The following is a 25,792-nucleotide window of genomic DNA, read 5'->3' on the forward strand; positions in this document are numbered from 1 at the left end:
GGCCCAGTTTTCAAGTTGGTCCAAGTTGGGGTCCAAAATTAAACTTTGTTTGATTTCAACAAAAATTGAATATATGGGGTTCTTTGATATGCTGAATCTAAACATGTATTTAGATTTTAGATTTTTGGCCCAGTTTTCAAGTTGGTCCAAATTGGGGTCCAAAATTAAACTTTGTTTGATTTCAACAAAAATTGAATATATGGGGTTCTTTGATATGCTGAATCTTACCATGTATTTAGATTTTTTATTTGTGGGCCCGCTATCAAATTGGTTCATATTGAGGTCAAAAGGGTCCAAAATTAAACTTTGTTTGATTTCATCAAAAATTGAATTATTGGGGTTCTTTGATATGCCAAATCTAACCGTGTATTTAGATTTTTAATTTTGGGTCCCGTTTTTTAATTGGTCTACATTAAGGTCCAAAGGGTCCAAAATTAAACTTAGTTTGATTTTAACAAAAATTGAATTTTTGGGGTTCTTTGATATGCTGAATCTAAACATGTGTTTAGATTTTTGATTATGGGACCAGTTTTCAAGTTTGTCCAAGTTGGGGTCCAAAATTAAACTTTGTTTGATTTCAACAAAAATTGAATATATGGGGTTCTTTGATATGCTGAATCTAAACATGTATTTAGATTTTAGATTTTTGGTCCAGTTTTCAAGTTGGTCCAAATTGGGGTCCAAAATTAAACTTTGTTTGATTTCAACAAAAATTGAATTCTTGGGGTTCTTTGATATGCTGAATCTTACCATGTATTTAGATTTTTTATTTTGTGGGCCTGCTATCAAATTGGTTCATATTGAGGTCAAAAGGGTCCAAAATTAAACTTTGTTTGATTTCATCAAAAATTGAATTATTGGGGTTCTTTGATATGCCAAATCTAACCGTGTTTTTAGATTTTTAATTTTGGGTCCCGTTTTTTAAATTGGTCTACATTAAGGTCCAAAGGGTCCAAAATTAAACTTAGTTTGATTTTAACAAAAATTGAATTCTTGGGGTATTTTGATATGCTGAATCTAAACATGTGTTTAGATTTTTGATTATGGGACCAGTTTTCAAGTTTGTCCAAGTTGGGGTCCAAAATTAAACTTTGTTTGATTTCAACAAAAATTGAATATATGGGGTTCTTTGATATGCTGAATCTAACCATGTATTTTGATTTTGGACATTGGACCATAATAGGTAAATTAAAAAAATTGAAGTTCTTAGACCACATTCTTTCTGTGTCAGAAACCTATGCTGTGTCAAATATTTAATCACAATCCAAATTCAGAGCTGTATCAAGCTTGAATGTTGTGTCCATACTTGCCCCAACTGTTCAGGGTTCGACCTCTGCGGTCGTATCAAGCTGCGCCCAGCGAAGCATTTTATTAAATAAATAAAATAAAATTATATTGCATTATGGTGTAATGTGTAAGGTGTATATATGGTGCAAAGGTGTAACGTGTATGGTGTAATGGTACAGGGTGTTAGCGGGAAGTTTACACCATCCAAGGACTGTAATTTAACTTTTTGGAATGGTCTCTGTTACCATGGAAACCAGCAAAAATGTCAAAATTTTTTAAAAAGCTCCAAACTTAATGAAACTTATTATGATTGTTAACTGGCAAGTATAGATGAGACTTTTGACTTTGGAATCTTTAAACAGACAAATTTTGGAAGAATCTGGTGCCATCTCATACTTAAGAATAGCCTTTATTATAAAATGGCTTAAAAGACCTGCCGAGTTTATTTTCAATACATCGTAAGTCAGGTTATTTATTTTTCAAACTACCCAAGAAAAAACCATTTATTTACAATGTATCAAGGCTGAGTTATTTATTTTACAAAATCCTCCTGCCACCCCCCACCCATCGAATATCAAATGGTCGGCCCCTAAGTCAGGAATCTGATGTTCAGTGGTTGTCGTTTTTTTATGGTGTTCGTAAGTGTTCCTTGTTTCTCGTTTTTATATATAGATTTTTTGGTTCACGTTTGAATGGTTTTACACTAGTTTCTCCTTTATATATATGCTTTATTTTCTTATCTCTGGTACAGAATAGTTCTTGGTTTGTCGAGGTGAAATTGCCCTTTTAACGAGTATGTATCCGTTTTTGCGGTCGACTGATCCCCTGTTACTTTCTATTCGATACTAGTTTGTTCCTTATTCGAATTTTAAATGTTGCACCTTTGAATTGCTTTATTTTCATGTCTCGGATGTTGGTTCTTGTATTGTATTGGTAGCATATGTGTACCCGTTTCCGCGCTGTACTGGTACCCTGTTTCTTATTAGTTATTTATTTATTCATTATTTGATTTTAAAACGTTGCAACTTTTACTGCTTTATTTTCGTGTCTCAGGTGTTGGTCCTTGATTTGAAGTGTTGAAGTAACCATATTAGCGCGTGTGCACCGTTTCGGCGCTCGACTAATACCTTGTTTCTTATCCGCTTTTTATACGACCGCAAAAAAATTACTGTGGTCGTATATTGGTATGACGTTGGCGTCGTCGTCGTCGTCGTCCCGCGTCGTCGTCGTCAAGGTCGTCCGAAGACACATTAGTTTTCGCACTCTAACTTTAGTTTAAGTGAATGGATCTCAATGAAATTTTACCATAAGGTTCAATACCACAAAAGGAAGGTTGGGATTGATTTTGGGGTTAATGGTACCAACAGTTAAGGATTTAGTGGCCAAAAAGCGGCAAAAAATAAGCATTTTTGTAACTTCCAGACATAACTTGTGTGTTAGTGTATGGATCTCTCTGACATTGTACCACAAGGTTCCATATCACACAGGGAATGCTGGGATTGATTTTGGGGGGTAATTGCCTCAAAATATTAGGAATTAGGGGCCAAAATAGGGGCAAAAAACAAGCATTTTTCTAGTTTCATGACAATAACTTGTGTGTAAGTGTTTTGATCTTTCTGAAATTGTACTACAAGGTTCCATATCACAAAGGGAAGGCTGGGATTGAGTTTGGGGTGATGAATCATAAGGGGGTTCAAAAAATTTGGGGGGGATTTTTTTTCTTTAAAATTTTCCATTTTAAATTGGTTATTTCTGATTTATGTATAAAAGCAAATAATAATGATATGGTTTGAATAGGTAAATTAAATTTTTTTAAGTTCTTAGACCACATTCATTCTGTGTCAGAAACCTGTGCTGTGTCAAATATTTAATCAGAATCCAAATTCAGTGCTGTATCAAGCTTGAATGTTGTGTCCATACTTGCCCCAACTGTTCAGGGTTCGACCTCTGCGGTCGTATCAAGCTGCGCCCAACGGAGCATTTTATTATACGTTGCATCTTTTAAATGCTTTCTTTTTCTTTTCTTTTTATATATACAGAATGCCACAAACTTATCTTACGGGATAAAACAAATTTTCATGTTTTAGCGATAATGTTTGAACTACAATTATTATAAAAGCATTCATATTGTATATTCAGTATAGAATTGAACTCGTATATCCCATACATATAAATTTTTATAATCTGATGTAAAAAAAAACAGAATTCTGAAATTATATATCTCCATAAGCCTTGGGACGTCACTGTAGGTCACATATGATTCCGAATCTGAGTGCATTTAATATGACATTATATATTGGAAACATTTGAATTAACATTGACATGGATGTCAAATCTGGCACTTGCTGCACAAAATCCTCCTCTGTTACGTAAAATGATTGTTCTGTAGATTTACGACATTAGCAACTGCGAGAAATTTACAACAGTACTACGACAACGTTAGAGAATACAAATTACGACATATCTTATGCATGTCGTATATTTACGATAAATAATTACAATACGACATGTTGTATCGTATCTTTAGTGAATACGGGGCCTGGATGGTGAGAAGGGATCTACATTTCTGTATTCTTTAATTTTTTGGCCATTTTTCCTTTATTTATTTATTTCGCCTCTTGTTGATCTTCATTCTTTATATTTTAGCACCCCAATTTTCTCTATTTATTTTTTGGTCTAATTTTTTTTTTTTTTTTTTTATCCGATTCTTCTTCAGATTTGGCCCACTTTTCTTAAGTCTTTATTTTTTAGCAGACTCTTCTTCAGTGTTTGTTGATATTTCTATTCGGTAAACCCCATCCTTCTAGACCCTCGTATGTGGACAGATTTTTATCATATACAAGTTTGTGTTATTCTCTACTTTTAAAATCACATCAGTGGTTGGCTTTTTAGGAAGGGGGAGGGGGGATGTGGTGCACAATGATTTTACAATTATTTTAGACCATTTAAAAAAGTGATTAGATAACTTGTCATTCATATACTTCAATTACAAAGCTCCACTAAAAGAACCTTATAATGATAAAATCAATTTTTAATAATAGTTATTTCTTTAATTATTCTGTCTGTATTGTGAAATATATAATTATATAAACAATTAATGCTTCACCCCAATGACCCCTGTTGGCTTTGTTTGTTTTTATCCCAGTAATCAATTAGGTTAATACAAGTATGTGGTGAGAATTCTAAAATAGAATATTCAGGGTTATCATATTATTTTTGTCAACAAGATGTTTGTTAGTGTTTATGGTGTTTGTTAGATGTAATTGTGTGCGGAAGTAAATGTAGTGGAGTGTGATAATTAGGTGTCATTCGAATGACCTGGTGAGTATTTGGTGACATCATCTACCTGAAAAGTTGTAAATTTCATTTTAGGAAATAGATAATTTGATTGATTTGCTGTCAATTATGAGAAAAAGGTGTCAATTTTGAAATTGATATTTTTTAAGTGTTTTATCAACAATAATAGAAAAGTTTTAATTTCAACACATGTTTGAAAATGTTTGGAAAGAAAGTGTTTTCTAACAGGAATCTTAAATTAGAGAGTGTTAGATAAAAATTTATTCATAGGTATCAAAAAAGTTTCAAAGGGGAAATTGAAAAAAGAAAAGGTATGATATTTAAGTCATTTTTATTGGACCCTTGAATTCGAAATTTATAAAGTATGATAAATCTATAAAAAAAAAAAATGTTTATAGAAAGAAGATTGGTCTCTTGGACATCTGTTTTTATATTTTTGAATTTTGTGTCAAAAAATACAATATCATTTTAGACTTGACTCATATCTTTATTGCCCAAAAACTTCACATGAAATGGCCATATTAGGTCAAATGCATCAATTTAGACTTATTGTTTACGAAAATAACAATAATAGTAAAATCACAATTGACCTTTTTATGCCCCCCGCCATACCGCAAGGGACATTAAGTTTTACCCCATCTGTACGTCCGTCCCAAAATTGGTTGCCGTTCTCTAACTTTATTTTATACACAATGCTTATTACCACAAAACTCAAATCAAGTACAAATTATGGTAGTGTCACTTTTATCTTCTTGAGTTATGTCCCTTTATAACATTATATGCATGTGGGGGCATCACGGTAGGTCTTTTCACCACCGAACACCACCGAACACCCCAAAAATTTTTATATTTTTGAACTTTTATTGTTATAAATGTGACCTAAATATGATATTTAATTTATTAATTCAACAAATAATAAGGTTAAGAGAACAAATATCTACATCGAACAGAAAAGGAGAGTCTATAACACTACAACTCTGCAAACCACCACTGGACACCTCAAGTATTTTTTTTTTCTTCTTTAATAAAATAGTTGTACCAATTACAAGAAAAAAGACATGAACAAATGTTAAATATTTCGGGTAACTAGTATCCTTCATCAGTAATTGATTTCAAATGATTCTTATACACACACAATGTAATCCGGAAAAAATAGTGATAAATCCGGAGACGTTTTTCTTTATATGGATTAAATTGATAATCGACTTTAACAGAAAAATGATGCATATAAACATCTAAAAAATTGTTAAATTAGACGTTTAATTGATTTTACCGTTTTATTGTATAAAATCACTGATTTTCTCAGTCGTTGATGTTTTTTTTGGGTGTTCGGCGGTGTGCGGTGGTGTTCGGTGGTGAAAAGACCCACCCGTGGCATCATCTGTATCCATGGTATCCCATGGACATATTCCCCATTTATTTTAACCATTGTTTAGTGATAATATCAACTGGTTCAATGATTTATCAATTAAATTTACAAAATAGTGTTGAAATGCTGGCATAAATATATATTAAAGTACTAACTTTACAATTTCATGTACCAACTAATGGCTCCTTTATTTGATACAGACTTACTCATTAGTCTAGTCAATTCACAAATATTAAAATTTTTATTTTTTCCATTTTGATTCATTTTTTTTAATTTCAGATTTTTTCCCTTCATCGAAATAAGATAATGACATAGAAAAATTCATAGTTTATAAATAAATGAATCTTTATTGCAAAAGAAGAAACACACACTATGGCAAAATAAACAACATATTTTAGAAGCCAATAATTTTAATTAAAAAATCTTTCCAATTTATAGTTTAATTAATTAAGGACCTCATTTTGATAGTGATCTGTAAACTTAATTTCAAGGTGTAGAAATGAATCTGCTTGGTTGAATATGTAATCGATTCACATTAAATTTTGATTCACATCAGGAAGTTAAATCAACGTTTGTTAAGAAATAGACATTTTTGTGTGTGATTCAAATTTCATTGATGTAATCTGGTTAAAAGGTAATTTGTTTTCCCCTGCATACTCATTAAATAAGTTGGAAAATTGACAATTGTTATTTATGACTTGTAAATGATTGAAGGTATTTTGCTTGTATTTAAAAATGGAAAGAATAGAACATGTAGATTTATTTATGGAACTTCCCCTTTAAACCTTAATTTCATTAAAATGTTTATGTATGACAAACAAACAAAAAAGAGGATATAAAGGGGGAGGGTAGGAGTCAGGGCTGATATGCATAAAACTACTTAAGTTAAGATTTGTTCCGAACGGACAGATTTTTCTACATGTCCTACGATAAATTAGTACTATTATTGGATATCTTAACTTAAGTGGTTTTATGCATATCAGCCCAGCAAACTTTTTTTTTTTATTTGAGCTATAAATAAAAAGCATGTGAAGAGATATCATTTCAGAAAGTTTCAAAATACATGTATATTGTTGTTTTTTCTTAGTTATTATAAATAAAAAATAAAATTATGCAAATTTCATCTGACCATATTCAGACATGATTTAAATTCCTGTGTAATGACAAATATTATAGTATAGATATACTTAGACTATCCACTTGTTGACATTTAATTACTTATATCTGTTGTCCAATGTTATGTAAGGTTAAAATCAATATGTAGACATAAGTTAAATACCAATGAAGACACCTATGGGGTTGTAGGCTACTAATACTAACAAAAGGATCAACATTCTTACGTGGACCTACGAACATTTCCACGCTACATTAAGTTTTCCGTTACATAAATTTTATAAATAATTTATGTAAATTTGTTATGACCAACATTTGATGATGATTTTCCCAAACAGTTTCTGAACAATATGAAGTCAGATTGAAAGAAAATTTTCCTCGCTGGTAAATTTAATGCTGAATATTATGTAACTTTATTCTGTAATTCTTAATACTGCCTCCGAACCCTCAGTGGTTTCGTGGGAGTGTGCTTGTCTCTTTGACATATTCCCCATTTCCATTCTCAATTTTATTGTCTCCAGTAGCCCTGGTCAAACCATAGACTTGAAAATTGGTATTTGTTGATTCTCCAATAATCACACAGAATCTAGAAGTATTAGCAAAGACAGGTCAACTCGGGAGTCAGAATATTGTGTCAAGGTTGGACGGCATGTCTTCCTGCGACTGTTACCTTGTGAGCTACCACTTTAATGAAAATCTGGCTCAGTATGTCAGTCTAGTACATAACATGGTTCACATTCATATCAGGTTGCTATGTTCTCGTCCTGAACATGCATTTAATTTGCCACTGAACATTAATCCAACATCATCCTCATTCAATTTGTTTATCTTTGTTGACATATTTATTTGTTTTTATAGTGATTAAGATTATAACACATTATGTTGACTGCTCTACCCCTATTTTGACATTTTTACCTATTATGTCTGTTTGTTTTGTTCACACTAGTTGTTGTTAATAAAATGGAATTTTATGAGACTTTCATGTAAGTGAGAGGTTTAGCTAGCTTTAAAACCAGGTTTAATCCACCATTTCTACATAAGGAAATGCCTGTACCAAGTCGGGAATATGACAGTTGTTTTCCATTCATTAGATGTGTTTGAGCTTTTGATTTTGCCATTTGATAAGGGACTTTGAACCGATTTGAATTTTCCTTGGAGTTTGGTATTTTTGTTATTTAACCTTTTTAATTCTTAGCTAAGTTAAACCTTCCCTAATTATTTTTTTTATAGTAAACATGTTGTTCGATTGATCTCTGTTTTTCATTGATCAAAATATTGGTTTAGAAATTGACATATATAGGACAACATTCAAGATAACAGCCAGAAAAAAAACTTGAGAATAAGAAACAAAAATGGAATTTTGAAAATGCGTCAAATACCACCCCTTCCCAATTTTTCTAATACAAATCAAATATTTGACTTAATATGCTAAGTACTATAAACATGTACTATAATTACTATCTACAATCTTTGGGAGTCAAATTGATTGACAAACGAATGTTTAAGTCTAAAATCAAATATTAAATGAAGACTTAGAAATATTACAAGTAAACGTTAATGAACATATTAGTGCTATGAACTTTAAACAGTAAGTCAAGTTTTTACGGTGGCAGCTTTCAAGGTTACACAGTCTACAGTATAACATACCACACACAACCGTGACACATAAATATTCGGACTCACAGCAGACTAACGACTCAACTCGACATTTCACAAAAATTTGGCCTTCTTTTACTTTAGGGGTCCCAACATTTTTGGATTTTACTTTCGGGTTCCCGGTCCATAAAAGTACAAATGAGAAGTAATGGGTTGCTGAAGCACTTACATATAGTAAAATGAGTGAACTATATAGTAAAATGAGTTAACTGCACTTTTCTTCATTATTTGTGATAATAAATTTGGGACCCTTAAAGTAAAAGAGTGCTATAATGCCTTATTTTATTTTAGGGGTCCCACAACCTATATATAGGTAATTTTAATGGGACTCCTAAAGTAAAAGAGTGCTATAATGCCTTATTTTACTTTAGGGGTCCCACAACCTTATGAGAAAAAATACTTGTAAGTCATGAATATTTGAATTTCATTTTAACTTACATTCAATTTTTGTGGTAAGATTTTTTTTTGAAAAGAGCCCATTACTTTGTTATTTCTCTAAAAAGCTACTTACAGCAATTAGCATACCACTTTAAAAATCTTTGGTTTTACCTCGCCGAGGTGGAAGACTATTCTTTTGGAATTGGAAACTATTTGATATTTGAATTATTGTAAGAGTCCCTCTAGGAAACATGGGACCTCGGTGGCCGAGTGGTCTAAGTAATCGAACTACTGTATCACTAGCCAGTCAACACTGATGTTGTGAGTTCGAATCCCACACGTGGCAGATGCCCTCAACTCCAATCTTAATTGACTAGGATTGTCAGTTTTCCTACCAAAGGTCGATGGTTCTCTTCGGGCACTCCGGCTTCCTCCACCAATAAAAAATGACTGCCACGAAATAGCACATTAGTGTTGAAAGTGGTGTTAAACACCAATCAATCAATCTAGGAAACATTTCTTAAAATCAAATAAGATACTAGAATATATGATTTTGTGTTTGTTAAAAATTTCAATGCTTGTTTTTCCTGAATATCTTAAGGTCCTGCAGAGCTTATCAAATTTTTATGCCCCCGCCGTAGCGGAGGGGGCATTAAGTTTTACCCTTGTCTGTCCGTATGTCCCAAAGTTGGTTTCCGTTCTCTAACTTTAGTTTGCCTCAACCAAACTTATACACAATGCTTATTACCACAAAACACAGATCAAGTTTGAATTTTGGTGGCGTCACTTAAACCGTTGTAGAGTTATGCCCCTTTACAAATGGTAAAATTGCTGAATTTTTCATTTCCGTTCTCAAACTTAAGTTTGCCTCAACCAAATGTTATGAAACTTATACACAATGCTTATTACCACAAAATACAGATGAAGTTTGAATTTTGGTGGTGTAACTTTAACAGTTCTAGAGTTATGCTTCTTTATAAAAAGGAAAAAATTGCTTAATTTTTTGTTTCCGTTCTCAAACTTTAGTTTGCCTCAACCAAATGTGATGAAACTTATACACAATACTTAATACTACAAAACTCAGATCAATAACAAATTTGGGTAGCGTCAACTTTAATGTTCTTCAGTTATGTCCCTTTATAACTTTATATGATATGCAAGCGGGGGCATCATCTGTGTCCAATGGACACATTCCCCATTTATCTATGTTCTATTTAACCGGATTTTCGAAGTAAAAATCGATTATTGATTTGAGGATGTACAGCGGGCGGCTGCCAAACAGTGTCCGTTCATTTACATAAAAACGCTTCGAAGAATTTTTTTCAAATTTAGATATGTTGTTTCCCGTGACTAAAAGAAGGTCAAGTTCAATTTTCGCGATTTTAGCTTTTCTCGTTGTTCAGTTATAGCCCTTTCACAAGAATTCAATTTTTGATGAATTAATCCATTTTTGTACAAAGGGAAATAACTAATTTTTTAAAAGATTTTTAAAAGACATTGTATTTATGATAAATGACATTTTGATTTTTTTTCCTTTTCTTTGATAAATTGTTTGAAGAATTTTGTGGTAGGTTTGTTTGCTATTCTGTATAAACTAATTTTCTGAATACTATATATATAATTTTTTTTTTGTGATGTGAACTCCTTTGATTAGATAATAATCTATTTTTATTAAAGGATATATTTCATTACATTACATTGTGTAGAAAATTTGTTGACTTTGATAGATAAGCTGCAGATCTATATTAGTTTGTGACAAATGAAGAAAAAAATATTTGGAACTATTGATTATATTTGATTATAATTTGAAAATGGATATACATTGTTTTACATCATATCTAATTTTAGAGAACTATATTAAATCATATCTTATGTTAGAGTACTATGTTAAACCATATTTCTGTTCAAAGGGAAATAACTCAAACTTATTCCATGAACCAGTAATGATAACATCAAAATTTCTTCACAACTATTTTTTTTAAGTCATGTGTGTTATGAAGGTAGATGTCACAGTTGTAATGTGGCATTTCATTTTTGTTGTGTGTGTTAATGTTTATTTTTACATGATCCTGTTTGGGGTTCAGATTTGCAAATATCATTTTCATTATGAATTAGATAATAATCTATTTTAAATATTCACTCACAATCCAAATTCGGAGCTGTTTTAAGCTTATATGTTGTGTCCATACTTGCTCAACTGTTCAGGGTTCCACCTCTGCAGGAAAATCCGGTTTGCTGTCACTGGACAGCATCTTGTTTACAATCTGTACCTAATACATTAACATTTACATAAAGATACAATTTTATGATATATTCTTAATTGCTTCATGTTTCCTAGTGGTGTATGACTGTACTTGCAGAAACTTTAATTTTAACTTAATTTGCACTTTTCTAGATAAATATTAAATCTGGATGATTTCCTGTTTGGTAAGGGCAGGCGGAAAATGACAACATTATGTAATATCAAATTACAATAAAATCACTAAATATGGAAAGCTATATAATTTATATGTATATACAAATTAAATCTTATCTGTTGTAAATCTTGTTAATAAATCTTAAGAATCCAATAAAATATATGAGGTCAAAGGTTTTTAGGTGTGAAGGTTATTGTTACTTTGATATGACTTGAAGGTCACGGAAGGATTCACACAGGATGATGTTTGGGGGAACTGTTTTTATTTATATAACTAAGTGAATTACTGGAATATTAAACTTGTTAGCATGAGCAGGGGTAAGTGTATTTACAAGATGATATGGGTATATACATATAGATGGCAACCCAACAATACTGTAAAATAAACATTTTTTTTATTCAATGAACAAACTGGCAAATATTGTAAAAAATTGTGACTGATAATTGTTTTTAAAAAAATACAAAATTGCATTTAAAATTTTGACATCTTTAATTTTTTAGGCAATTTCATGAGTTATCCTTCTTTTGGTAATGTCATGATGGATAGAACCTAAAAAATGCTTTTGTTACTTTTGCAAGACTTTTAAAAACAGATAGTTCTTTTATAAAGATTCCTGAATTTATTTGTTTTTATAAAAAAAAAAATCAATGGCTCTTTCAGGAAGTTTAGACAAGAAGAATATTTAAAAAAAATGAAGTAATTGCTCTATAGAAATTACAAACAGGTTCAAAGAAAGTAAATAACTTCTTATGAAAGCCAATATTTTATAAGCTATTGCAGCATATTTTGTTTGCAGTAGATTTATCTGATTTGAAGACACTTGTAACATTTTAAGGAAATGTTAGAAATGAAATTTTCTTCTGGTCCTTTAGACCTTTTTCAGCTCTCTTATGGAAATGTCCAATGGCAGAGTTTTCAAAGTTGAAATACTGTTGGTTATTCAGTAAAAAAAATGTAAAAATTTTTCTACATGGGGTTTTATTTGAGAGGATCCCACACAAGGCCAACCAAAAGGTATCCTGTCAACACGTACATTTGAGGGGCTCCCACACAAGGGCAACCAAAGGGTATCCTGTCAACACGTACATTTGAGGGGCTCCCACACAAGGGCAACCAAAGGGTATCCTGTCCACACGTATATTTGAGGGGGCTCCCACACAAGGGCAACCAAAGGGTATCCTGTAAAGTTGCCTTGGGGTTTGACATATAACCTAATTTTTTATAATTTTTTTCAGACTTCCCTCTATGTAAGAAGACAATGGCCTTACTTGGAAGAGACAACAGCGAAGATCTGGTTTGTATTACATAATTTCATGAAGCTGAGTTATTTCCCCTTGTTTAATAGTTTCATTAGGCAGGGTGATTTCATTTGCACCAACCTATAACATTTCAATTTGGAAAAAAAAATCTTGTAAAGAGAATAAATAAAAGATACATATCCAATCGAGACTTTTAATACTAACTATAAAACACAGTTTTTGTTTGCATAGTAAAACATTCCTCATAAAACACAGACAGCATAAAACTACAATGGTTAGTACTTAAAAAGATATATTTTATTATACTTTGGAAAACAGTTTTTATTTGCATAGTAAAAAATAATCCTCATAAAACACAGTCAGCATTAAATCACAATGAAAGGACTATTACACTGATAAATTCAAAAAAGACTTATAGATAATAAATTTTAAACACATTTTTCGTTTATCATCAGTTCAATAAAACATATATTTATAATAGATCAGTGCAATCATATAACCCAAATGATAGCATTTATACACTGAAGTAAAATTAAATCTGTTCTGGCACCATTATTGACCAAACATGTCAGCAAAGGTCACGATGTACTCATGTAGGGAAATTTCGACTCGTAGGTGCATTCTGTACTTCTCCAAAAGATAGTCACTTGATAGACTATTTTTATATTACCTTCTTTTGACTCCCGAAATTATAGAATCTTCTACAGGTTACCTACTCTGTGGTAGGACATTCTGGTACTCGGTCAAGAGCAACTATAAAAAGTAAAATCAAGCCTATACAGTTTGCGGAAAATAATCACTTTCTGTTGATTTTTGACATGTATCGAAAAACATAAAACAGTTAGCTTTTTATCAAAAATTGCACGGATTGTAAGCTTAATTTAACTTTGTATAGTTAAAAAATATATTTGTCCTCAATCCTAGAAAATTGTACCCACAAAAATAATTGAATCTTCATTAGATTGTGTAGAATATACACAGATGTTTTATAAAAATGGATTTTACCGGAACCTAAGTTTACGACAAGAAGATATGGTATGATTTCCAATGAGACAACTCTCCACCAGAGACCAAATGACATAGAAGTTAACAAACTAGATCACTGTACAGCCTTTAACAATGAGCAAAACCCAATTCTGTTTTTCCATCATCTTGCACATACCAATCTGAAAACACTCCAATCAGCATTCTATTCTAATCGTTACTACAAATTCAATGTGTAATGTTTGTATCTTAACGACAAAAGTTAATGTTCTGCAAAAGGTCTTCCTAACTGGAAGTAAAATAAAGCGTTTCAGATCCTTGTAATTCAAGCGTAAATTGTACACTTAAAAAAATCCTTATATTACATTTATATAGAAGATATTGTTTTTTACAGAATATTTAAGTACATTCTTCTCTTTGCAGAATTATATTAAAGAAACTGAACCTTTTCTTTCGACATCATCTAGTCATGGGGGCAGCCTGGAAACTGAAGGAAGACAAGAAATTGCTCCCTTGCCAGGCCCTATTCCTTGCGTTTCAACAGCACCTGTCCCATTTTCCCAGTTAGAGGTAGAGAGTAGACCTCGTCTTTCAAGCTTCAGGAGTTCCTTTAACGAAGATGTTGAAAAATTGTTTTCTATGCCGGAGAAGTTTGACATTACAGCACTATCATCTGGGTCAGAGCTGGTTACTTCTAACCGCAGTGACCCCAATTTTCAGACCGGTGCTCAAGTGATGGAAAAGCAATTCTTAGATGATATTGAAGTTGAGAATTTTTCAAGTAAGATGATATAGATTCATTAATACTCATCACTGACAGATTTTGTTTTATTTCATGGATAGGCAGAAACCATACTGACTTAATTTTAGTCAGCCATTTTTTTTTTTGGTGAATAGAAAAATGATGCAAATTAAATCTTTGCAAAATTAGAAATCATGAAAATATTTGCCTGAAATCAAAAAGCAAATGCTAAACCAAAAAAACTGTAGAAATGTTTATTGCTTAAATAGGAACTTTAATCATTAGCACACTGTGTAACGAATTTATCTTACCGACTATCTTAACATGTGGTATTTAGACTAGTGGCCTATCAAAGCAATCAAGTCTTCAATATTAAGATCCTACTTCCATTGGTCTAAACAAAAACAAATGCTAACAATAACAACTTTAATGTTAGCTATAAATGTGTTTTCTGCATTTATTTCAATCGTTCATCATCAATTTCTTCGTCTGTTGAAACCTTTCAGATTTTTCCTCAACACTGTGTTGTTTTTACAAAGTTTTAACACCTCTACTAACCTTGTATTGAAATAAACCACACCTACTAACCCCATATGAAATATACACGGTCTCCACATGGTTGCTTTTAACCAATCATATTCCTAGAAATGTATAGGAGGTAAGATAAACTTAAATATCCCTTTACCATATTATTTTAATTTTGTACAGATCATAGAACCTCTAGATTTCCCCACCAGCACCATCCACTAAAAGCCATGAGGAGTAAATCATTTAAACACAGCCGTCCATCTCAGGAAAAAGTGAAGAAAAAGAAAAAGAAGAAGAAAAGAAAAATGAAAACCCCTAAAAGTTTTCCCTCTAGATCGGCTCTGTTGTCACCTACCATTCACGAAGTTGAGAATGAAGAAGATCATGTAAGATAATTTGCTAGAATATCTCTTGTTTGTTTTTTTTGTTATTGGGTTGCTGTCTCAGTGACAAACATACTCACATCTCATTTTATTCACACATAAAGATCACTAGCAAAATCTACGACTACAAAAACAGTCACAATAAGTTGATCAGAATATATATCGTCCTGAATGTGCAAGAAATTATTGCCACTGGGATTTATACAACCAATAATCAATCAATCTACAATATCGTTCTGTGAATACACTGTCAGTCTGAGTTGAAAGCTGAATGTATGCAGATTTTGGCAAAATGAAATCAAGTATCAATGAAATTGCAAGGTTTCCTCAATCCACGAAAATTGGTACTTATGAAAATAAACGAATCCACAGTAGAAACACTTAAATCTTTAAATAATAATTAAAATTGACAACAACACTTCAAAAGATCTGCAATTTTATTATCTATGTCTACATGTTTCGCCTGCAAGGCAGGCTTCATCAGGACAATTTTTATACAGAATTTAATCCCTGAAGTACTCAAAGTGGTGCATGAAATTTGACGTCGTCATGGTGAGAGAAACAATGAAAAGTGAAAGTAGCAATACAGAGTTATAAATAGATAAGATAAATATAGAAAATTAAAGTTTGTTTACAATGTAACTTGAGTTTGTTTTACTATTATATGATACATGAAATTGTTCTAATGGCTTGGTATCTAATTGGACGAACTTCCCATGGTTCCTACCACTTCGCAAGGCTTCTCTTCCAACCTGGCCATTGTTGGAGGTTACTACTTCCTGGCGCGTCGGCAACACATAGGAAGATTATGGTCGCCGCTATGTAAAATAAAATTGTCAAAAAATGTTCCCTTGTTAATTATTTGGTGACTCTCTATAATTTTTGGATCGTCTGCAGTAGTTGTTCTGTTTAATAGCATGGTTGTGAATTCCTAGTTCATTTAAGATCGGCGCCCATGGTACGTTTTTTCTGCTAACAGTTATATATATATGTTAAGGTGGTATCGGATTTCTTGGTCATCTTGGTTCAGTTGTTATTTCGTCGCAAGTATGGAATATTCCTTGGTCCATGTATATGCTGGTGGCGCCTTGCTACACGCGCCAATCTACAGGCCACCAGCATATACATGGACCAAGGAATATTCCATACTTGCGACGAAATAACAACTGAACCAAGATGACCAAGAAATCCGATACCACCTTAACATATATATATAACTGTTAGCAGAAAAAACGTACCACGGGCGCCGATCTTAAATGAACTAGGAATTCACAACCATGCTATTAAACAGAACAACTACTGCAGACGATCCAAAAATTATAGAGAGTCACCAAATAATTAACAAGGGAACATTTTTTGACAATTTTATTTTACATAGCGGCGACCATAATCTTCCTATGTGTTGCCGACGCGCCAGGAAGTAGTAACCTCCAACAATGGCCAGGTTGGAAGAGAAGCCTTGCGAAGTGGTAGGAACCATGGGAAGTTCGTCCAATTAGATACCAAGCCATTAGAACAATTTCATGTATCATATAATAGTAAAACAAACTCAAGTTACATTGTAAACAAACTTTAATTTTCTATATTTATCTTATCTATTTATAACTCTGTATTGCTACTTTCACTTTTCATTGTTTCTCTCACCATGACGACGTCAAATTTCATGCACCACTTTGAGTACTTCAGGGATTAAATTCTGTATAAAAATTGTCCTGATGAAGCCTGCCTTGCAGGCGAAACATGTAGACATAGATAATAAAATTGCAGATCTTTTGAAGTGTTGTTGTCAATTTTAATTATTATTTAAGGATTGCATTCATTTGCATGATTTGACAACCCGGCATACCAAGGTATCCACTTCAGGGACTCTACCAAAACGATTTCACAGGCGTTGGTTCACCACACGGAATTTAATTTATTATTTAATCGTGAACCCCTGCATCCGAAAGGAACCGCCTTGCTACACGCGCCAATCTACAGGCCACCAGCATATACATGGACCAAGGAATATTCCATACTTGCGACGAAATAACAACTGAACCAAGATGACCAAGAAATCCGATACCACCTTAACATATATATATAACTGTTAGCAGAAAAAACGTACCACGGGCGCCGATCTTAAATGAACTAGGAATTCACAACCATGCTATTAAACAGAACAACTACTGCAGACGATCCAAAAATTATAGAGAGTCACCAAATAATTAACAAGGGAACATTTTTTGACAATTTTATTTTACATAGCGGCGACCATAATCTTCCTATGTGTTGCCGACGCGCCAGGAAGTAGTAACCTCCAACAATGGCCAGGTTGGAAGAGAAGCCTTGCGAAGTGGTAGGAACCATGGGAAGTTCGTCCAATTAGATACCAAGCCATTAGAACAATTTCATGTATCATATAATAGTAAAACAAACTCAAGTTACATTGTAAACAAACTTTAATTTTCTATATTTATCTTATCTATTTATAACTCTGTATTGCTACTTTCACTTTTCATTGTTTCTCTCACCATGACGACGTCAAATTTCATGCACCACTTTGAGTACTTCAGGGATTAAATTCTGTATAAAAATTGTCCTGATGAAGCCTGCCTTGCAGGCGAAACATGTAGACATAGATAATAAAATTGCAGATCTTTTGAAGTGTTGTTGTCAATTTTAATTATTATTTAAGGATTGCATTCATTTGCATGATTTGACAACCCGGCATACCAAGGTATCCACTTCAGGGACTCTACCAAAACGATTTCACAGGCGTTGGTTCACCACACGGAATTTAACTTAAATCTTTAGGAAAACAAAAAAAGATATAATGAAAAAAGGAACACTGAAATCATTAGCAAAACAAAAAAAGATATAGTGAAAAACAAATCACTGAAATCTTTAGTAAAACAAAAAAAGATATAGTGAAAGAGACACTGAAATCTTTAGCAAAACAAGATAAGATGGACAGGCAATAGTTAAATTTTTGTGTTAATTGTAAATGTAGGTTTAATGTTTTCTTTTATTGACAGTCATTGGACCAGTCCTCCTCGGATTCCTCTGATGAAACAGACGGCATGGAATCGGAGACTGAAAGACAGGAAAATGGGGTAACATACACTCTAATGGATACTGGAGTGCACCAACCAGAATCTGAAAACTTTATAGAAATGGAACGATCGGACTCTGTAGACCTCATTGAAAAGGAACGGTCCACCTTTAGAGATCTCATCAGCAGTGAGACAACAAGAGATGACCCTGTTGAGAGTATTAATGAGCTTAAACGACAAGGATCTGAGCCGAACGACTTCAAGCTGGATCTTTCTGATGATGATAGAATAAATTTGAAAGATTCCCCTGCCATAATTCTGACTTCACCCTCGCCAGTTCATTTTGAATATCCATCGTCACCTGTCACGTCTTCAGCATTGAAGCCTCAATTTCAGGTTGGTCCTGTTTCATCGGGAGCCTCTTCTGTTGAAGACCTTCAGCATTTGGGTAAAGTCTGGCCTACAAACCAGTCCAAGAAGAGTGAAAAAGGGTCAATAGATGACGACAAAGTTGTATTTTATTTTGGAGATACTGAATCGGTCAGTTCCCAAAAAAATACACCAAAGAGAACGTTTTACTTAGCCGATGAGAATTCTCTGTCTTCACGAAAGAAGGAGTCCGATATAGGGTCATTCAATTCAGTGACATCATCAGTGTCCCAACCGGCAGATACGGAATCAATATATTCTGGAACATCTGTATCAAGGGGACCTCCAGAGACTAACTGGACAGATGTACTGTCAGATACCAGTGCAGAACCCGTATTGTCTCAAAGTGCCTCACAAGAGGGAGCTAAAAGTATGAAAGAAGCTGTAGGGTCAAGCAAAGTCAAATTTCATATGGGTATGTTGAAAGTTCAAAGGAATGCTTGTAATATTGACCTATTATAGCTGATTTTTCTTTTTTTTTTGGGAGGGGCAGTGAGGAAGGGGATATTATTCTTCATAGGTTAAAAAATTTCATATCACTTAGCAACTAAAAGGAGAGTGACTTTTACCCAACAAAAATGAGTTTAAATCATTTTTTTTTTTGCAAAATGATGAACAGTAAAAGAAATAAAGTGATATAAAAATCTGCCTTTTAAAAAAATATATTTTCCCGCTGATGCAAATTAATTGTATTTTATTATTTGTGTTTGCAAACAGGCGGTGTGACATGTCTTGTGGCACTTTAATTAGAGTTCCCAAATTTTTATTGATAGGTCACGGGACCAAATTATTATTCAACCAATTTTCTTGCAACTTGGAAGTTCTTATCAGATTCTTATAGAGGCATTCTAAGTGCTGTTGTTTACTATGTTATCTATTAATTTGTAGTCACTGAGACCAAAGGATTCATGAATATATTGAAGCAGTCTTATATTTGTTTTTGAAGTGCATTTGTTTACAAAATTTTCCATTAATATCTAGATAGAGAGACAAAAACAGTCTTTTTTAGTGCGTTTGTTTATACTATCATGTTGTTTATCAATGCAGAACGTGAGACAGGTAGAGAAAGATTTAATCATGTTTTATATATAACTAATTAATTATTCAGAGCCTGATTTGTTATAGATATTAGATATTTGGGAAAGAATGCAGTAGAAAAATATTTAAGGTGGTACATAACACTACAGGGAGATAACTCTGTAAAAATCAACTGAATGTTTTAATCACGTTCTATTGTTAAGGAAATATTTAGCTTCTCAATGATCAAAATGAGTGTTTGTCAAACTGCTATACATCCAATGAAATTTTTCCGATAAACTGTGTGGTTCAACTTTATTGAAATTTTATATTTTTGTCAAAGGTTCAAAGTAAATATTTTGTCAAAATTTTATGAAAATGTGAACGAGCCAAATTAATTTTAGTCAAGGTGTTTGGTACCACCTTAAACATGTTAAAGGCATAATTATTCAGAGTTTGTTCTGCAATAGATATTAGATATTTGGGAAAGAGTCATTTCTTGTTTTTTTTGCTTGAAGTTATACATTGCTTGTGACTTTTTATGCTAGAAACTTAGTTTTTATACGCCCGATTACGGGACGTATAATGGTATACCGTTGTCCGTCTGTCCGTCCGTCCGTCTGTCCGTCCATCATCAACATGTCGGACAATAACTCAAAAACGCTTTAACCAATTTGCATAAAACTTTGGTGAATTGTTTATATCTATTGACGTGAGCTCCCTTTCGTTTTTTATAAATTTTAGATTTTATGTTTCCGAGTTGTGGGGTTTTATTCATTAAAAAAAAGGGGATTTTCCAGTTTTCGGACAATAACTCAAGAATGCTTTCACCAACTTGAAAGAAATTCTGGTGAATTGTTTATATCTATTGACATGAGCTCCTTTTCGATTTTTATATATTTTAGATTTTAGGTTTTCGAGTTACAGGGATTTATTCATAAAAAAAGGGGGATTTTCCAGTATTCGGACAAAAAATCAAAAATGCTTTCAGCAGTTTTTTATGAAACTTTGGTGAATTGTTTATATCTATTGATGTAAGCTCCATTTAGAATTTTATAAATTTTGCATTTTACATTTCTGAGTTATGGGGTTTTATTCATTAAAAAAGGGGGGATTTTCCAGTTTTCGGACAATAACTCAGAAATGCTGTCAGCAATTTGCATGAAACTTTGGTGAATTATTTATATTTATTGATGTAAGCTCCCTTTACATTTTCATAAATTTCTAATATGACATTGAGAATTAATTGAACTTTAATTGTTATAGTCTGACAACAGATTTACTAAGTATTGCGCAACAGAACAGTGTATTGCACAATTAAACAGCAAAAAATCTTTAATTGAATATAATTATATATATATTCATATAACCAATTTCAAGTTCTTTGACTACATTTATTCAGAAACCTATAATATGTCAAATATTTAATACAATCCAAATTCAGACCTGTATCAAGCTTGAATATTGTGTCCATTTTTGCCCCAACTGTTCAGGGTTGGACCTCTGCGGGCGTATCCAGCTGCACTCAGCGAAGCAGTTTTTTATTCGGTTTTGAGTTGGTTTGAAAATGTTGTTCAACCGATAAGTGTTCTAAATTTTCTAAATCTTTTCTTTTGAACTTCTATGTAATTTGGTCTCTGGTAGAGAGTTGTCTCATTGGCAATCATACCACATCTTCTTAGCTTTATTTATACAATAAAAATCAGTACAGATTTAAATCTCTATAATATAGATATAATTTGTTATATTTTCCATTGTTGACATGCTACTCTCATATGATGCTATCCCTAAGGAAGCCCTTTATATAAAATTCTGTTTAGTAAGGACTGTAAACCTGTCATTTGTATTAAGTGTGCTTTAGTCAGCTGTGCTATTCCAGTGATTTTTACAGATTACTTAACTTAAGCTAGTTACGTTAGCTAGAATTTTTTAACTGATAGGTACTTTTAAAGTGATTTTTACAGAATGCTTAACTTAGGCTAGTTAGCTAGAGTTTTATAACTGATAGGTACTGTAGAACCATTTTGTTTAAGTGCATATCAATCTAGTCACCTTCTACTTTTTAGGATGGCTGCTACCTTCAATTCTTTCATGATTTTTAATGCAAAACTATTTTCAAAAGTTAAGATAAATTTTATTTGGGGAGGGGGTTAATCAATGAAAGTGAAATATAGAATATTGATGTCCTGTTTTATGGGGGATCTTTATTTTTTATTTTTTTGAATTATGGCATGTAACATATTTTACTTGTTCACTATGTTTTAGTATTATCAGTCTATTTTTGAAGGTTCCAGACTCCTTAAAAAATTACCGTAAGTGGAATTATAATGTTGCCCTTACCAAGGGAGAAATTTCAAGAATTTCAATGAATTGTTTTAAGACCCATTGTACTAAAATGAATGTTGTCTCTGTACCTATCTGTATTTGTATTTTGCAAAAGCTACTAACTGATCATTCATATCATATCATGTCATTGATTCAGGATGAAAAGAGAAAATGTACATTCATGACATAAAATACCATCAATTCTGGTCATAATAGTATATTTGTAGCCTATTCATGTATATAAATAGTTGATCATAGTATTGTAGAGGTCAGTTCTAAATAGTGATCATAGTACTGTAGAGGTCAGTTCTTATTAGTGATAATAGTATTGTAGAGATCTGTTCTTAATAGTGATCTTAGTATTGTAGAGGCACATTCTAAATAGTGATCATAGTATTGTAAAGGTATGTTCTTAATAGCTATAGTGATCATAGTATTGTAGAGGTCTGTTCTTAATAGTGATCATAGTATTGTAAAGGTATGTTCTTAATAGTGATCATAGTATTGTAAAAGTCTGTTCTTAATAGTGATCATAGTATTGTAGAGGTCTGTTCTTAATAGTGATCATAGTATTGTAGAGATCCGTTCTTAAAAGTGATCGTAGTATTGTAGAGGCACGTTCTAAATAGTGATCATAGTATTGTAGAGGTCTGTTCTTAATAGTGATCATATTATCGAGGAGGTTTGTCTTGAGAAGTGATCAAAATCAGATGGAATTTTTAAATTGAAAAAAAAAGTGATTTTATTTGAATAGGTATGGACGAGGATTTAGAACCACCGAATAAAGTCACATTTAAAATGGGTAGGTATTAAAGGCCACATTGATTGACCTGCTTACACTTATATTTGTTTCCTCAAATTGCTCCATCGAAATTCTTTTCAAGATTTTCATTGATTTTTTTTCGAAAGAACTTTAAGATATAGAATTTATTACTTTTAGCAATGAATATAAACAAAACAACATTACTAGTTTTGTGTTCAAAAACTTAAATTTGTTACATATTTCAAAAGTTGTATTGGAAAAAATTATTTGCTTGCATACTAACATTAAAAGAAATCTTAGAAGAGAGGAACAAACATAATGTTAAGTGCGGTCCTCACAGAACTTTGGATTTCCCATATTCATGGCTAGAAATATTTCATGTGGTCACAATTCACAATAGATGTATTTACACATTTATGCTAATAAGTCTGCAATTACTTAATGTCACACAAATTCCTGGAAAATTTTCCTTCATATTTTGAAGTCAAAATTTAAAAGTGATTGTCACATGATTTGAGAAGTATCAAAAATGTAAATACATCTATTCCTTTGTTACCCTGCTAATTCTTTATATCCCACCACTCCAGAAAAAAAATCAGAAAAGAAAATCAATTCCATTTGCTGTTATAATGAATAGAAGCAAACAAAAAATTTGTTTCAAAAGGTCAAATAAATGTATGCTTTTTCACATTGAAATTGTCAATTAGATAATAAAAACTTGTTCCTTTGTCTGTTTTCTGATTTAAGCAAAATCCAAAGAACTTGAAATCAAATTGATGTGGCCAAATATGTTCCTAGCAAATACATGTCAAAAAACTTATTAGTATCACTTTTATTTTGCACAATTCCGAGTTTTGTTTTCTTTATCATATGCATTTGGATCTTTTAACAACTATCTGTTGAATTGCATTTTAACTATACTATAGAAAAATCTCAGATTGAAATGGATTGAGCTGTTATGTTAGATCTCTGAATAGATATTTAGCATTTAACACATTCTTCTTTCTACTTTTATTTATGCATTTTTATATCTTTAATATGAAGTCAAAATTTGTCAAAGGATATTTACCTATTTTAGAGTGTTAAGATTTGTAATTCATTTAATTTGTATGCCCCCACCGTTAGGTGAAGGGGGCATTAAATGTAACCCTTGACCATTCATCTGTCTGTCCCAAAAATATTTTCACATATTACATGTATTAATTGCAAGTTTGAGCGGGGGCATTTGTGTCCTCAGACCCATTCTTCTTTTATATATCCTAAATTTTGAATTTTGGTGTGTCTTCAATATTTTTAGCACATCTAAAGATTTAGATTAAAAAAAATAATAAAAATGTTCATACATACGACAAAATAAGTAGATGTATGGTTCACTGCTTGAATTTATAGAAAACTACATTTTCATGTAACGTCTTTGATAATGATAAGACGAGTTAAACTTACTTTCAGTTGGCAATTTATGCAATAAAGAGTGATTTTTGTCAAAACAGCATACTGTTGTAATATTCAGATTCACAAGGGGAGATAACTTCATCAATACAAAGCAAATCTATTCTTGCTTTTGAATACAAATTTCTTTTATGAGAGTTGAAACAGGTTTACAAATCAACATTTACCTCCATGCTCTTCTGCATTCCATGGTAACTTGTTGATTGCAAGTTTCGTTACATTCATAATAAGTTCAAATTCGGAGAAGGCAGAGGAGCTTCAGAATTGATTGACGTTTGTTCTTCTCTTCTTGCTATACAATATCACATATGACATTAACGTTCAGATAAAGTGGAAATTCTGTGTTATTTAGTGGCTAGAACCATAAATGACTGTAATTGGTCCTTATACCCATATAATATTATCGCCCCAAAATTGCCACTCTTAAGTTATCAACTTTTCGTTGCTAATAAGAGAATTCAAATTCGTTGCTAATAAGAGAATTCAAATATGTCTAAGTCTACAGTGCATAAGATAAATATCTGTCATTATTAATTTTATATATTCATTTTATAAAGTGTACACCTGCTCACCTAACAATCATCCACCTTTGCCTGTTTTTATTTCACTCCTCATCATATACACTACAGCTTGGGAGGATTTTGTTATTACTACCTGTCCAAGGTGGAAGTGGGTCAGAGTGGGCAAAATTCAAGATGGTGTACACTACAGCTTGGGAGGACTTTGTCAATTCTACCTGTCCACAGTGGAAGTGGGTCAGAGTTGGCAAAAATACAAGATGGTGTACACTACAGCTTGGGAGGACTTTGTCTTTTCTACCTATCCTCAGTGGAAGTGGGTCAGAACTGGCAAAATTCAAGATGGTGATGTACACATGTCAGTTCATTTCTTTCATTATAAGTTTGAACCCAATATAAATATGAAAAAATTATCAAAGCTTTTGAGTTCTATACTTTCGTTTAACCTATGGTAAAATTGATATTTAAAGATATGGGCTGTCCACAGTGGACAAGTGAACATTACAGAATCCACATGGACTGAAGTGTATATTCCATTATTAACACCTGCTTTTAATGCTTTGTCTGCTATTTTGCTTCTATCTTTTAATACAAATGTTTGTACTTTTGCTATAAATGGTCACATAGTTACATACTAGAAGACGCTTGTTTTTCCTATGTTTGTAGAAATTCACCATTTCAGAATCGAGGGATTGTCTGTAATTTTATTGTTTGAACATTGAAATGAAAATAACGTTAGCCCATTGGTTGAATTTCCATTGTTTAGAACCTTGTTAGCCAATCACAATGTTTTTGTGTATGCTTTTGAAAATTTTACCCAGAATGCATTAGATTCTGAAAGGG

General features: G+C 32.3%; 1 protein-coding gene across 8 annotated transcripts in view; it reads left to right on the forward strand.

The window, feature by feature from the left end:
- LOC127718404 (anion exchange protein 2-like) overlaps positions 1 to 25,792 on the forward strand; it is a 136,810-nt gene that overhangs the window by 67,856 nt on the left and 43,162 nt on the right. For 4 of the 8 annotated variants that reach the window (XM_052224410.1, XM_052224409.1, XM_052224408.1 and 1 more), the window contains 5 exons: positions 12,753 to 12,811; positions 14,184 to 14,541; positions 15,211 to 15,416; positions 18,431 to 19,292; positions 22,974 to 23,021. In XM_052224410.1, coding sequence (XP_052080370.1) covers positions 12,776 to 12,811; positions 14,184 to 14,541; positions 15,211 to 15,416; positions 18,431 to 19,292; positions 22,974 to 23,021 — 1,510 coding nt within the window. In that variant the 5' untranslated portion in view covers positions 12,753 to 12,775. Of the gene's footprint in view, positions 1 to 4,475; positions 4,609 to 11,722; positions 11,835 to 12,752; positions 12,812 to 14,183; positions 14,542 to 15,210; positions 15,417 to 18,430; positions 19,293 to 22,973; positions 23,022 to 25,792 lie in introns of those variants that run through there. The other 4 variants (XM_052224412.1, XM_052224407.1, XM_052224415.1 and 1 more) reach the window with 4 other exon arrangements.

Source organism: Mytilus californianus, unplaced genomic scaffold (genome assembly GCF_021869535.1).
Source record: "Mytilus californianus isolate M0D057914Y unplaced genomic scaffold, xbMytCali1.0.p SCAF_10, whole genome shotgun sequence".
Taxonomy (NCBI): domain Eukaryota; kingdom Metazoa; phylum Mollusca; class Bivalvia; order Mytilida; family Mytilidae; genus Mytilus; species Mytilus californianus.